Source organism: Aquarana catesbeiana, linkage group LG07 (assembly GCF_042186555.1).
Source record: "Aquarana catesbeiana isolate 2022-GZ linkage group LG07, ASM4218655v1, whole genome shotgun sequence".
Classification (NCBI taxonomy): domain Eukaryota; kingdom Metazoa; phylum Chordata; class Amphibia; order Anura; family Ranidae; genus Aquarana; species Aquarana catesbeiana.
The window spans coordinates 192360730-192376896 of NC_133330.1; the positions used below are offsets into that span (position 1 = coordinate 192360730).

Below are 16167 nucleotides of genomic sequence, written 5' to 3' on the forward strand. Positions count from 1 at the left end.
AAAGGGGGCTAACCTAACTGCCCTAACACTTCTAACTGACACAAACTGACACCAATGCAAAAAAAAAAAAAAATGCTATTGGTGTCAGAGTGACAGGGGGTACAGGGGGGTGATCGGGGGGTGATCAGGGGGTGATGGGGGGTGACAAGTGTGCCTGGCGTGTTCTACTGAATGTGTAGTGTTGTGCAGACTTACTTGGATGTCTTCTCTCCTCAGCGTCGGATCAAAAAGACCGACTCGAGGCGAGATTACATCACTTCCTTTCCCTCTGTTTACATTACAGAGGGAAAGGAAGCATTTTCATTCGCCGGGAGCGATCGGGAGGGGGTGGCCAACAATGGATGGCCGCCCCCTCACCTCTCATCGCCCGGGAACAAATGGCGACCGCCTCGGGCACCGGGGGGGGGACCGATCGGACCCCCCACCCGCGGAAGGCAAATCACGTACATGTACGTGATTTTGCCTGTCCGTGCCACCTTGCCGACGTACATCGGCGTGAGGCGGTCGTCAAGTGGTTAATAAATTACTTTAAAAACCTGTGTACTGCGTTTAATTTTGACACTTTTTTTTAGGTGAATGGGTAGGGGTACATTCTCCATACTCATTCACATAGAGTTGGGGGCCGGGATCTGGGGCCCCCCCTGTTAAAAGGATTTTACAGATTCCGATAAGCCACCCATCCGCAGACCCCAAAACCAATGGCCAGGGTTGTCGGGAAGAGGCCCTTGTCCTCATCAAAATGGGGACAAGGTGCTTTGGGGTGGGGGGCGCAAGGCCCCCCCTGAACCAAACCACCCACCCCCCCATGTTGAGAGCTCATCCCCTCCCTTTCCTGACCTTCCGGGCTGCATGCTCGGATAAGGGTCTGGTATGGATTTTGGGGTGGGGACCTCACACCGTTTTTTTGTTGTGGGGGTTCCCCTTAAAATCCATACCAGATCGAAGGGCCTGGTATGTTCTTGGAGGGGGAACCCATGCTGTTTTTTTTTTAATCTGGCGTGGAGTTCTCCCTAAAGAATCATACCAGACATAAAGTGCCTGGCATTGTCAGGATCAAAGTGGGATCCCCGTTCATTGAAGTTGGACGGATGTCGGACTTCAAGTTGCAGGGCAAAGTCGGATTCACAGTCGTACGACTGTCGTGTCGTACCAGTGTGAACCTGGCTTTATTGTCAAAGCTTAATTGAACAAGCTGAAGTTAGAAGCCGATTGGCTACCTGCACAGCTGCACCAGATGCTGAGTGCTCCAGTTTTGGTAAACCTACCCCATTGCACAAACACTACAATCACATGAGGGACTACTTCTGTTTTCCTTATTGAACGGGTTTTATTGGATTTATACTGTATAACAGAAAACAAAAACACACAGGCATAAACAAGGGGGACTACTTCTGTTTTATAGATAATGTGGTACAATGTTCCAAAATGATTAAAAGCTATAACTGAAAATCCCAATGTCCCATGCAATCTGGAAGACAGATCTAATGCCTTTATTGTAAATAAAAAAAATGTATTAAGCAAACCCAATAATTATACTTCCAACACATCATCCAGATAAACAGGATACATAATTGTTTTACCATCTGCACTAAGAGTGACTTCCCCTGCAATAAAATTTTTCATAACATCTAAAGTTCCACACAATTTCTTGACCTTGGAGATAGTGAAGAGTGCTTCCAGGGGAACATGAATGGTGTTCCCTTGGATAAATGGCTGTGCAACTTCATTCTCCTCGCTTTGTGTTTCAGTTTCTAACCCGAAAGACCATTTTGAATATGTATAGGTTTCTTTGCTGTGGTCAGTCACACCAGTCGTTATATCTTGTTTGTTTTCGTCTTTGTTCTTGTGATCACACAGTAAGCTGTTTTTCATGCGATTGGCATGTAACAGAGCCACGTTTAGTACAGCATTTCGAAGATATTTCTCCTCCTGGAGACTTGGATATACCACATGAAGTACCTTGTAATGCAGAATAAAATAGATTTCCTTTGTTAGCTCTATTTAGTCATAATGTAAGCCAGAATATAATATAATATAATCTCAGAATACATATAGATGAACTCCAGTAAACACTATTTATTTGTATACACTTTTACAATACTGCAATAATTACAAAAGAAACAGTGAACTGAGTCTAGTGATGTACATGTACAATAAGAGTTCCACAAAAAACTTATCTGGACATATTCACAAGACTGAAAATAGTGAAAATAATTACCGGCACTTCAGATGTGAAAACCAAAGTCTCAGCATATGACAGAAAGGGATGAAAATTAAACCATTTTTAAAAGTTTTTATTAAAAATTGGTCAATTGTAATCACATGCAGTTAGGTATTTGACAGATAGCAGAGTTGGACATGTTTGCATATATTATAGTTCTGCAATGTGAAGAGGCTTAGATTTGTCATATCATTATGAATATGCCACTTAAAATGAAGGCAAAAAGATAGCAAAAAGAGACATCTAGGCCCTGCATGGATGCTCTGCCTGGCAGATCTAATTTCCCTCAAAAACTGTGTAACAATAGTTATTAAATGTGAGGTTTAACCTTTTTTTTATGTCAGTAATTGCCCACACTTTAAAGTAATACTAAACACATTTTTGTTTACATTGTCCTGTCTCATTCTGTATGTGGATGATGGCACTTGAATTATTTTAATAAAAAAAAAAAAAAAAAAAAAGTACATTTTTCCTAATCGATATACTGTACAGCTGTCATATGACTCAGCTCTTTCCCAGCCTGCCTGCAGGAGGCGCTTCTAGTCCTCTGCTGCTGGTCACATGATCGAAATAAAAAAAATCAGCCTTTGGAATAAAAAATTAATAACTAATATCAATAAACTGTTTTAAATTGTCATACAAATATATATATTTGAACTCAAATCTTATGTTTGGTAATAACATGGTGTGGGTGAATTTCTGCCAGTCACAGGCTGTGTCACGCCCCTCTAGCCTGTGTCTTAGGATAAGAGGGAGGTGAAGCCTTCCCCCATTGTGTTTAGCTGGTTAGTGGGCATGGAGGAGCAGGGAAGAAGTGGGCTGTCATTTACCACTGTGTATATACCCACATGTGTGACTCTATAGTCACATGGGCTGCTCAGATGTGAGGTAGGAAATGCTCAGCATAGAAGCTCACTGAAAGCTGAGCATGTGCAGAGCTGCCAACACTGCTCTGCAAAATCCCTAGCTGAATTAGGGACTTGGACAGAAGGGGAAGATAGTGAACAGCAGGATCAACCAGGTTTTTTGCAGAATACAGAAAATTAATCTCATAGTAACTGAGTGGGTATGAACAACATGTAATACAGCATTTGTTGATAGTTTTTTTATGATTTGAGTTTAGTGACAATTTAAGCATTTTCTTATTTTCTGGAAAATAACTTTGTATCAATGCTTAACCACTTGCTGACCAGCTGCCGCCGTTATACAACGGCAGGTCGGCTCTCCTGCACGAATCACTGTAGTTGTATGGCGGCTCGCGCAGTTGCAGTTGCGGCGGGGTGCGCTTGATCCCGCTGTTGCCAGCGACCCATGATCGCCTAGTACAGAGGCAGAACAGGGATCTGCCAGAGTAAACAAGCGGATCCCCATTCTGCCAGATGATATGTCAGAGATCTTCTGTTCCCAGTGATCGGGAACAACGATCTCTATCATGTCCCAGTGAGCCCACCCTCCCTACAGTTAGAACACACCTAGGGAACACACTTAACCCCTTGATCGCTCCCTAGTGTAAACCCCTTCCCTGCCAGTGTAATTTTTACATTGATCAGTGCATTTTTATAGCACTGGTCATAGTAATAATTTCACTGGTCCCCAAAGTGTCATTTGGGGTCAGATTTGTCTGCCGCAATGTTGCAGTCCTGCTACAAATCGCAGATTGCCGCCATTACTAGTAAAATCAATTAAAAAAAATAAAAGACCCTAAATCTATCCTATAGTTTGTAGACGCGATAACTTTTGCGCAAACCAATCAATATACGCCTACTGTGATTTTTTTACCAAAAATATGTAGAATAATATATATCGGCCTAAACTGATGAAGAAATGTATTTATTTATTTTGGATATGTATTATAGCAAATAGTTAAAAAAATGTTTTTTTTTTTTTCAAAACTGTCGCTCTTTGTTTGTTTATAGCACAAAAAATAAAAACCGCAGAGGTGATGAAATACCACCAAAAGAAAGTTCTATTTGCGGGGAAAAAAAGGACATTTTTTGTTTTGTTTGGGTACAGCGTCGCATGATTGCGCAATTGTCAGTTAACCACTTCAGCCCCGGAGGATTTGGCTGCCCAATGACCGGGCCATTTTTTGCGATTCGGCACTGCGTCGCTTTAACTTACAATTGCGCAGTCGCGCAACATGGCTCCCAAACAAAATTGACGTCCTTTTTTTCCCACAAATAGAGCTTTCTTTTGGTGGTATTTGATCACCTCTGCGGTTTTTATTTTTTGTGCTATAAACAAAAATAGAGTGACAATTTAAAAAAAAAAAAAGCAATATTTTTTACTTTTTGCTATAATAAATATCCCCCTGAAAAATGTAAAAAAACTATTTTTTTCCTCAGATTAGGCCGATACATAGTATTCTTCTACATATTTTGGTAAAAAATAAAACGCAATAAGCGTTTATTGATTGGTTTGCGCAAAAGTTATAGCGTCTACAAAATAGGGGATAGTTTAATGGCATTTCTATTAATAATTTTTTTTTACTAGTAATGACGGCGATCAGCGATTTTTATCGTGACTGCGACATTATGTGGGACACATCGGACACACTTCTGGCGCCATTTTGGGACCATTCACATTTATACAGCGATTAGTGCTATAAAAATGCACTTATTAATGTGTAAATGTGACTGGTAGTGAAGGGGTTAACCAGTAGGGGGCAGGGAAGGGGTTAAGTGTGTCCTAGGGAGTGATTTTAACTGTGGGGGGATGGGCTACATTTGACAGGACACTGATCACCGCTCCTGATCACAGGAAGCGGTGATCGGTGTCCTGTCACTAGGAAGAATGGGGAAATGCTTGTTTAAATTAGCATTTCCCGTTCTTCCTCTCCGTGAGACGATCGTGGGACTCCGGCAGACATCGAGTCCGCGGGGCCCGAGCATCGGCACCCACGCTGTGCAGCGCGCGCCTGCTATCCTGACCCCGTGAGATCACGTACATTAACGTGATTTCGCGCAGGGGAGCTAACCTGCCGCAGTAAAACTGCAGTTAAAGCGATGCAGTGCCGTATCACAAAACAATGGCCTGGTCATTAAGGGGACAAGTCCTTCCAGTCCTTCAGTAGTTAATGTATATATAAACCCAAAAACAGAAATCAGAGCTTAGATGTGGTGATTGCATTAGTTTTCTTTATGGCTTTTTTACCCTTATTTTCACTTGGTAATCCTGCCAACAACACATTTCCTGTCCTAGGGTGACAACACTCACTCTCTGTACTGTATCTATGGAAGAACGGTCCTTTTCTGTTTTGTACTACAAACATCCCCCTCTTTCCTATTTTTAGTATGCAGGGAGGAGGTGTTTTGTAGTTCACAGAAGATAGCTAGGAAGGCTAAAAAATGGTTTTAGTTACAAGGACACACAATTGCTATGAAGACCAACAGGTATTTTCTATACTTGTGGAAAATGTACTCACCTTAAAGTGGTAGTAAAGTCTACTATTTGACTTATACCTACAGGTAAGCCTATAATAAGGCTTACCTGTAGGTACAGTGAATATCTCCTAAACTTGCACTATTTAGGAGATATTCACACTACATGCAGCCGGTGACGTCACCGGCGCATACGCTCTGAGGGGATGTCCCTTCAAGGCTCTGTGCCGCTGTGACTCCCGCGCACATGCGCAGGAGTGGCGTTATCGGGGTTCGGCCAATCAGTTGGCCGGAGCACTCAGACCCAGAAGGAAGACAGGGTAAAAATAGTAGCCCTGTCAGCTGTGACAGCACGCTGCTGGATTGCTTTGTTTTAAGGTAAGTCTCTCATAATATGCTAGTATGCGATGCATACTAACACATTATGCCATTGTCTTGCAGGGTTTTTTTTTTCAAGTGCAGGTTACTACCACTTTAAAAAAAAGAAAACTAGTGCAGCCACAACATTTAATGACTGGTAAGCTGCAATATATTACATTTTTGTTTCTGGGTTTTGATAATCTTCAATTATTTATGAACCTATATACAGGTCAAGGGACACCAGAACAGTCTTTGTGCATAAAGTATAATACTTACTGTTTTGTAAATGCTTTTGTATTGCTTTTTAATATTGATCGATTCTTCACTTTCAGTGTAGTTCTTAATAAATACAGCAATCTGAGAGCAAAAACCCACATCTTCATGTTCCGGTGGTGGTTTTCCAACCCCACTAAATTCTACTTTATAATTATAGTGTTTGACAACTTTGAGAGCCCTGGATATAAAATACAAAATATTAGTGACTGATGACTATAGTTCACTAAAAAGGTAAAGTGAACGATACTAAAAAAAAACCACAAACTTCCAGAATGATTTTATACATTTTAAGATAACTAAGACATTTCTTTTGATTGTTTCTTTCTTTTTCTCTTGAAAAATTAGATAATATTTTTTAATCTTTAGAAAATTTTAGATAATATACAGTACAAACAAATGGAACATGCCACAGATCAAAATCATGCATTACCTCAACACAATAATGCGCATGGGCCCTAAAAGAACTAGATCACAGGGTTATAAAACTAAACACTTTGGTGCCTTTCTGCTATACAACCTAATTATTAGCAGACTCATATAGAGCTGTCATGTGATTAAATAGAAACTAGTGAAGAGCAGTCAGCAGTAACTCAAGATGCAGTCCTTCTGGCCAGCAGCAGATGGGTTTGGTGGTGGAGTTGAACTGATGGAGCCAGAAATTAGAATTACAACCAATAAAAGAATCCTCAAGGTCACAAATTTCATCTATATAAATCCATAAATATCAATCCAAAAATCGGGGAAGTCACCGGTGCAACAGAACTAATGAATACCTCCATAAAAATTCTGGCTTTGACTGCTAACCCCCTGTCATATGTTCAAAAATGTTTATTATGTGACACACCAAGACAGATATAAATCATATAGTAAAACATCAAAGCTTTATTGATTAAACTACAATAAAATAACCCACAGAAGGTTAAAATATTGGCCAAGAATATACAAAATACATATACACTGCCAACACTGGTATTACTGTGTGCCCCTCAAATGGATCAAATATATCTAATGCCCCGTACACACGGTCGGATTTTCCGATGGAAAATGTGCGATCGGAGCGTGTTGTCGGAAATTCCGACCGTGTGTGGGCCCCATCGGACTTTTTCCATCGGATTTTCTGACACACAAAGTTTGAGAGCAAGCTATAAAACCCGATCGCTTCAATTTCGACCGTGTGTGGACAATTCCGACGCACAAAGTGCCACACATGCTCAGAAGAAATTCTGAGACGGAACAGCTCGGTCTGGTAAAATTAGCGTTCGGAATGGATAGAGCACTTTCGTCACGCTGCAATGTTTTAAATTGTTTAATACAGCGCACTGTCTTCTTCTTTATAATGTGAGATGAATGAAGCAGTTTTGCTGCTCATATTCACACAGAGTTCTCACAAACTTCTTTCTTTATTATTTATCGTGATTCCCTCAATATATTTTGATTTGTCACATCTGACCAAATTTCTTTTTTGTTGTTTTATTTTTGTTTTGTATTTTTTTCAAGGCTGATTTTTTTCTAGTTTTGTTTTGTATTCTTTTCAAGGCTGATGTTTTTTTTTTTGTTTTTTTGGGTTTTACTCCAGAATATTTTTGTGTGTGTTTTGTGTGTCAAGTTACCACAACACCATTGATATCTTATTATTTAATCTCAAGGAAATTGTTTGGTGTTGGTGTCTCTTGTTAATTTCACATTTTATTTTTGAAATGTACCTGCCTCCTCACAAACAAACTGTCCTACACACATAGGCGAGTATAATTGAAACAAAAATTCCTTTATTAAGGGCTCAGAACCAAACAAACAGGAGGCAACGCTGGAGAAACAGCAGAAATTGGTGAAGCCTTTGGCCCCCAGGGCACACATCAACTATTTTACATCAAAATTGGTGGCCTGAGGAGTCCATATCTAAGGGAGTGCAGTCTGGTCCAGAAGTCCCAGAGATCCTGAAAGCAGCAGATGACATGTATGTCCCCAGGCTGTGGTCATACAAGAGACTGCATCTTTTGCCAGACCAGACTGAACCCAGGTCATCACTCTCTGGTCTTCCTTCCACGCTGTGGCTGTGGTGGTGGAGTTGTGGCAGGAGGAGGAGGAGGATGTTCCAACTCAATCACGTGGGTATTGGGTGTGATTTTGCCCCTAACCCCCTTAGTTATGACTTTATAAAAAAAGGTCCTCACACAGCTGGTGTTGACCCTCCTGCATGCCCTGCAGTTTGGTAGCAGCCATGCAGGCAAAGGCCTCTTCAGGAGTGGGGGTGGCTCTGGGGGACGCAGAAGCCTCCTGAATGAGCCTGAATGCTGAATCCTGCACGTAACTCCCCTTCCTGGGTCTTTTGGTTGGAAGGCGGAGGGGAGGAACCTGCGATTCGGTCAGGCTCCTACTGGTCCCAGGCTTCTCCTGTCTGCCACTTAGCCCCGCCTCCTCCTGGCTGCCACTAACCCCCACCTCCTCCTGGCTGCCACATTCCACAGCCTCCTCCTGTGTGCCACATTCCAGAGCCTCGTCCTGGCTGAGGTCTTCCTGTGTATGAAAAAATAGGATTTTTAAATACAGCTTACCTATAAAATCCTTTTCTTGAGAGTACATCACAGGACACAGAGTATTCATTACATAGTGGGTTAGATAGGCACCATCGGTGATTGGACACTTGTTAACCCCAATTAAGGAGAATTCCTCCCCTATATAACCCCTCCCATACGGGGAGGACCTCAGTTTTGTAGCAAAGCAATAGGTAACCACGTAAAACCCATAGAAGGGCGGGAGCTCTGTGTCCCGTGATGTACTCTCAAGAAAAGGATTTTACAGGTAAGCTGTATTTAAAAATCCTATTTTCTTGATCATACATCACGGGACACAGAGTATTCATTACATAGTGGGATGTCCCAAAGCAATGCTCATTTGAGGGGAGGGAGACACAGATCAGAAAATAGACCGCAGGGGTAGAGATTCGGAGGGAGGAATCCAATGTGGGCGTCACGCAGGTGCTTCTGCTAAGCCCGAGGCCCGCGAAACACCCTCCTGGGATGCAGCGCTGAAGTGATGATTTCTCACTAACACCACCCAGCCTCCAGCCAGTCTCCAGTCGGCTTACCTAGCCTCACGCTGTAGGCCGGTGGATCCTGAATGATACGGCGTGGTGGGGCAGCGGTCCGTTCTCCCCAGTACCTCTCCTAGCTGTAGGAGTAGCGGACGGCCCAGTTACTACAGGGTTCCAGTGGGGAAGGAGGGGGTGCGAACGGCCCTGGCTGGATGTGAGCAAGGAACCAGACAGAGAGCAAATTAGTGCGGGATTCCCAGGCTCCAGCGTCGAGCGTCCACCCCCTGCGCCCAGAGCGGCGGTCACAGACAGCAGAGAACGCGGAAAGTGCCTGAGCGATTCCTGTCACAAGATTCCTGAATACCAGACTACCAGAGGACACCTGTCTCTCCCCTCCCCCCCCCCACCTGAACCAAGCAGTGGTCATCTCAAAGTCAGCGGCAGCGTTTATCCAGATCCGAGGAGAGTGTTAGTCGAAAAAGCCTGAAAACATCCGAGGGGTGAGTCACGGAACATAGTAGCTGACAGTATTGTGCTTTCAGCGTGTATTGATCAAGCTTGTGACCATGCTCCCCCCAGTGGCTAAAAAGGAGATTGGTGGAAAGTAGAGTAAAGTAGAGTAAAAGTGAAGAACTCTCTGTAGCAACTTTGGGAGGCTCTGTATTTTTCAACTCCGCGATTGCAGATACACATGGGCAAGGATACTGGCACAATATGGGATACACAGTGTAAACGTGCTGAAATAAGATTCAGTCTCCCTCAGGTCCTTAAAGGGGCACGCAATACCCGGTGGGGAAACAAGCAGAGCTACTGGAATCTATAGAACTACCGTATTTATCGGCGTATAACACGCACTTTTTTCCCCTTAAAATCAGGGGAAAATCGCGGGTGCGTGTTATACGCCGATCCCCTGCGATCCTGACCTGTCAGAACGAAAAAATCGCTGACCGCGATTTGAAAATGGCGCCGAAATACACAGTGCCGGTCCTCGGCTCTTCTCGGCCGCTTTCGGTTTCACTCGAGCGCCGCCCGAACCTAGCCCAGTATACTCGGCTAGTTTCGGATAGCTCCGCTCACCGTCCGAGTGGAGCCGAAAGTGAACGAGAGCCGCCGAGAAGAGCCGAGGACCGGCTCTGTGTATTTCGGCCCCGGCGGCGCCATTTTCAAATCGCGGTCGGCGATTTTGAAGCTCAGAGGCTTCAGCAAGACTGCACTGGGGCAAGGCTGGACTGGGGCAAGGCTGCACTGGACACTGGGGAAGGCTGCACTGACATGGCTGCACTGACATGGCTGCACTGACATGGCTGCACTGGCAAGGCTGCACTGACATGGCTGCACTAGCAAGGCTGCACTGACAAGGCTGCACTGACAAGGCTGCACTGACATGGCTGCACTGACATGGCTGCACTGACAAGGCTGCACTGACAAGGCTGCACTGAGAAGGCTGCAATGATGGGCATTTAAATGTAAGTTTTTTTCCCTTCAAGTTCCCTCCTAAAAGTTTTTTTTCCTTAAAATTCCCTCCTAAATTGAGGTGCGTGTTATACGCCGGTGCATGTTATACGCCGATAAATACGGTAATTAAGGTTGACCAATAACGTAAAAATAGGATTTTTTATAACAGCTTACCTGTAAAATCCTTTTCTTTCGATGGACATCACGGGACACAGCGCCACAGTAATAACTGATGGGTTATGTAGGTACCTTTAGGTATTGGACACTGGTCACACTCTAATCAGGAAGTTCAACCCCCTATAAAATCCCTCCCCTTCCAGGGATACCTCAGTTTTGTAGCAAAGCAATATAAGTGTATTAGAAGAGGGGCGGGACCTCTGTGTCCCGTGATGTCCATCGAAAGAAAAGGATTTTACAGGTAAGCTGTTATAAAAAATCCTATTTTCTTTCTCGGACATCACGGGACAGAGAGCCACAGTAATAACTGATGGGATGTTCCAAAGCAATGCCAACGGGGGGGGGGGGGGGGAATCACAACCAAGTAGGGTGTAATCAGACCTGAGGACCCTGTACCGCTGTCTGCAGCACACTGCGCCCAAAGGCGATATCCTCATGCCTTCTCACATCCACCTGATAAAATCTTGTGAATGTATGAACTGAAGACCAGGTTGCGGCCTTGCAGATCTGAGCCATAGAGGCCTGGTGATGCACTGCCCAAGAAGCACCAATAGCCCTTGTGGAACGTGCCTTGATCTGAAACGGAGGAATCTTCTGTTTCAAACCGTAAGCCTGAATAATCAATTGTCGAATCCATTTAGAAATGGTCGCTTGACGCTGCCTGTCCTCTATTGGGACCTTCTGGCAGCACGAACAAAACATCCGGTTTGCAAATTTGAGCAGTTGCTTCTAGACTGCTCTTACTACATCCAAAGAATGTAGCGATCTCTCTTCCGAAGAACAGGGATCTGGAAAAAAGGAAGGCAGAACAATGTCTTGGTTTAGATGAAAATCTGAAACCACCTTCGGTAAAAAAAACTAGGATGAGGGCGCAGTACCACTCTATCCTTGTGTATAATCAAACAAGGCTCTTTACAGGAAAGAGCTGCCAATTCCGATACTCTTCTAGCAGAAGAGATAGCTACCAGAAAAATTAGTTTCCTTGTCAGCAAGACCAAAGGAATCTGACGTATTGGTTCAAAAGGCTGTTTCTGTAACACTGACAGAACCAAATTCAAGTCCCAGGGGTTTAGAGGTGCCTTAACCGGAGGATTAAGACGCATCACCCCCTGCATAAAGTTTCGGACCAAAGAATGCGAAGCAAGTGGCCGTTGAAACAATACTGATAAAGCCCAGACCTGGCCCTTGATGGTACTCAAGGCCAGCTTCATCTCTAATCCTAATTGTAGAAAATCAAGAATTCTACCTATGACATATTTTCTGGGATGCCAACCCCTGGATTCACACCAGGATACATTAGCTTTCCAGACTCTATGATAAATCATTCTGGAAGCTGGCTTCCTTGCATTGATCAAGGTAGATATGACAGGACCTGAAAGCCCACGACTCTTCAGAACATGGGTCTCAATAGCCAAACCATCAAATTTAGCGTTTGTAAGGCAGGATGGAACACTGGACCTTGAGATAACAGGTCTGGGCGTACCGGTAGGGTCCACGGGGAACCCATCGTCATCCTTACTATTTCTGCATACCAAGTCCTTCTGGGCCAAGCGGGGGCCACCAGAAGTACCGACTTCCTTTCCTGCCTGATCCTGCGAAGGAGTCGTGGCAGTAGCAGAATAGGCGGGAATGCATAAATCAGTGAGAACCGATGCCACGGAATTACCAACGCATCCGTCCCGCATGCAAGAGGATCCCTCGTCCTTGCCACAAATCTGTCTATCTTTTTGTTGAATCGGCATGCAAAGAGATCTACATCTGGGACCCCCCATCTTTGGCATATGGCCAAAAAGACGTCGGGATGCAGAGGCCATTCCTCTGGGAGTAACTGCTGGCGACTCAGATAGTCCGCCTGCCAGTTCTCTATCCCTGGAAAGAAAACTGCCGATATGCATGGCACATGCATCTCTGCCCAGACTAAGATCTGGTTCACCTCCTTTTGAGCAGCTCGGCTCCGGGTGCCTCCCTGATGATTGACATAAGCCACTGCTGTGGCATTGTCGGACTGGATCCTGACCGGGCAACCCTGTAGCCTGATAGTCCAGGCTCTTAGGGCTAGGTATACCGCCCGGATCTCCAGAATGTTGATGGGTAAGGTCCTCCCTGCAATGGCGGCCTGGCGGCGGTGACAGTGACAGTAACAAACCGCCTTACAGCCCACTTGCGGCCTCCCCTAAGCCTGGGGGGCACATCCCTGAGGAGAAATCCCCCATCCCATCCTACCTGTAGCCGGTCGGAAGAGCTGTGCAGCGTGGAACGCTGAGACAGAAAACAGCATGAGAAGGTATGTGCTCTTGGCAGCCCCCGGTGGTCACAATAGGCATAGCATGCATTTACCTTAAAGGAGAAAACCTACTAGAATTCAAAATTCTGTGGAATCTCCTCTTACCTTATCCAGGCGCAGGGTGCTGTATACATAGACCCAATCTTCACCTCTCACGGTGGGCTCCGTTTGAAAAAAAACATCAGAGACTGGGGCCCCCTAGGAATAGGGGGATCCTGCAGTTCTGGCCCTGTAAAGCACCCAGCGAGAAATTAGGAGGTTTAAAGCCATTTTCTGATCTGCGGGGTCCAGCTCTCTAAAAAGAGAAGCGTTACAGGTAAAACCTAGTTTCTTCGGACACGAGGCCCGGGTACCATCCAATTCGGCCATGAAAAGACACTTTGAATGGATCCGGTTTGCCTGCCTTGCCCCAGTATAGAATATCAGGATATTCCCTTTGGAGCTTCAGCACAGGACATCTTTACACGTCCAACACCTAAGACACTGGCGTAAAAACTGAGGTATCCCTGGAAGGGGAGGGATTATATAGGGGGTTGAACTTCCTGATTAGGGTGTGAACAGTGTCCAATACCTAAAGGTACCTACATAACCCATCAGTTATTACTGTGGCTCTGTGTCCCATGATGTCCGAGAAAGAAAGTATATCTTACATCTGGGACTATAAAAGGACTTTAAGGGGACTGATAACCGGATAAAACTTTTACTAGAAAGCACAGTGCTCGGTGCTTCGGCGGGGACACTAAGACACTGACACCTTTCATTGGTTTAGACAGGGGAGAGGATACTGGGAGAGTGGACACTTCTTTAAAGAAGTATCTAAAAGAGACCGGGGCTTGGTTAAGCATAATCATAGGCCAAGCTATTGGCATGTAAGGAACTGACTTTCTGCTGAACATTGTTTTACTCTGCTGAATTACATCAAGACGTCCAGAATAAACCATTGATTCGGAGCTTAATTACACTGCTGGGAGGAGGAGCAGAGGGGAGAGGAAGTTAGGGAAGTGAAGGAAGAAAGACTATTATATACAGTACATACGTGTTTTACCTCCCTGTTTCTCCCATCCCATCTGAGTATCTTGTGTAAACCCCGAGTACAATTATAGAATGAGGGGAAGGTCAGCAAAGGGGGCAGGTGCGAACCCCCCAAAGTAAGTGCAAGTCCCGGTACAATTAAGAAATATCTGTCACAGGAGAATGGCAAAGATAGCCAAAGCAAACGGACCGGCACAAAAAGTAAAATACCAGAAACAACGCCTAAGATTGGGATGAGAAGATCCTTAGCAGACACCAACACACCAGCACAAGCCATCGAAGAAATGATTGATGACAGCAAACACGAACCAAGATCGGATAACCATTTAACAACAAAAGATAAGATGGTAGAGATGTTCGCAAGGCTGGAAGAGTCCATACAAAGGAAATTGGTGTCTATGCACGAGGACATGAACCATGTACTCAAAAGAGTCGAAGAAGCAGAAGAAAAACTGGACTCTCAGGCGGTTGCCATGACAGAATTCAAGGACCAGTTGGAAGAAATGCAGAGAGAACAAAAGTATATATGATACAAAATGAAGGACCAGGAAAATCGCAGCAGGAGGAAAAATTTAAGGATTAGAAGGTTACCAGAGTTGCCAGGTGAGGATTTACAAGAAAAAATGGACAAAGTGTTCGGCCCTCTGCTGGGGAATGATGACACAGTAAAGATTGAATTTGAGAGAATTCATCGGATTAGAAAACCAGCGGAGCTGGCAGGTGAAATTCCAAGAGATGTGGTGGCCAGATTCCACAAGTATAAAGACAAGGAGCAGATCTGGATGAAACTTAAAACAACAGCAGCTAAGTATGGCGAGTCCTCATTGCAAGTATACCCTGACTCGGCAGCGGAAACCCTCAGAAGGAGAAGGATGTTGAAGCCCCTGCTGGAACTGCTAAAGACCAACGATGTACAATATTCGTGGGGCTTCCCAGCCTGTCTCATAGGTAAGAAAGAGGGCCGGTCGGCAACACTAAGATTTTCAGAAGACATGGAAAAATTCTGCAATAAATTGGACATTCCGTTAGTGGAGATACCAGGCTGGTGGGAAGCTCACAAGAAAACATCTAACGTCAAGGACCAAAAACTGTGGCAATCGTCTGATAAAAAGAAGAAATCATCCAAGAAGAAGCCAGAGAGAAGATGATGGGGAGATAGGGGACTGGACGTGGGGTCGGGCCGGGGGTCAGGAGAGGGAGAGCGCTGCATTGGGGGGGAGGGGCACCTCAAATTAGGGGGCGGTGGCTGCTGTGGGCACCATAGATGGAGCTCAACCTTCGGGGGGGAGATCCAGTGGGCTGGAAGGATTGGGTTGGCCACGGATCCCAGGGCCTTGTGAAGGCAAAGCCCCCAATAGGCAGTGGGGAGGGGGGGAGGGTGATAAGTGGGGGGGAGGGAGGGGACGACAGGAGGGGGTCGGGAGGGGGAGGCGGGCAGGGGGTGGATCTCTCTCCAATTTAAAGCAAAAGGGCTACCAGAAGCCCTATTATACCATCGTCTAGAAGAGTCAACGGAAGTAGGTGGTGGGAGGGTTAGGATATAGGATGACCATACTAAAAATAGTATCCTACAATGTACGAGGGCTTAATATCCCAACCAAAAGGGCCAACATCTTAAGCGAGTTGAGGTACCTCAAAGCTGATGTTGTCCTTCTACAGGAGACACATATCGCTCAGGACTCAAACCTTAAAATCTGGTCACGAGACTACCCATTGTGGTACTATGGGGACTCTCCAACTAAGCGAGCTAAGGGTGTCGCCATAGGATTTGCTAGAGGAGTGCGGTTCACCCCGGAAGAAAGAATGGTGGTCCCGGAAGGGAGTTATTTGTTTCTAAGGGGTAGAATAAATGATGTAGAGTACTCCATAGCAAATATCTACGGACCTAATAGGTACCCAACAAAATTTTTGTTGGGGGTGGTGGAGAGGTTTATGGAGTTTAGGACAGGGT

General features: G+C 44.9%; 1 protein-coding gene across 1 annotated transcript in view; it reads right to left on the reverse strand.

Moving 5' to 3' along the window:
- Nucleotides 1-521: 521 nt before the first annotated feature.
- The window catches only part of HENMT1 (HEN methyltransferase 1), a 196429-nt gene continuing 180783 nt past the window's right edge, over nt 522-16167 (reverse strand). The window contains exons 6-7 of the mRNA XM_073592928.1: nt 6238-6415; nt 522-1959 (exon numbers count right to left, since the gene is read on the reverse strand). Coding sequence (XP_073449029.1) covers nt 1531-1959; nt 6238-6415 — 607 coding nt within the window. The 3' untranslated portion in view covers nt 522-1530. The remainder of the gene's footprint in view (nt 1960-6237; nt 6416-16167) is intronic.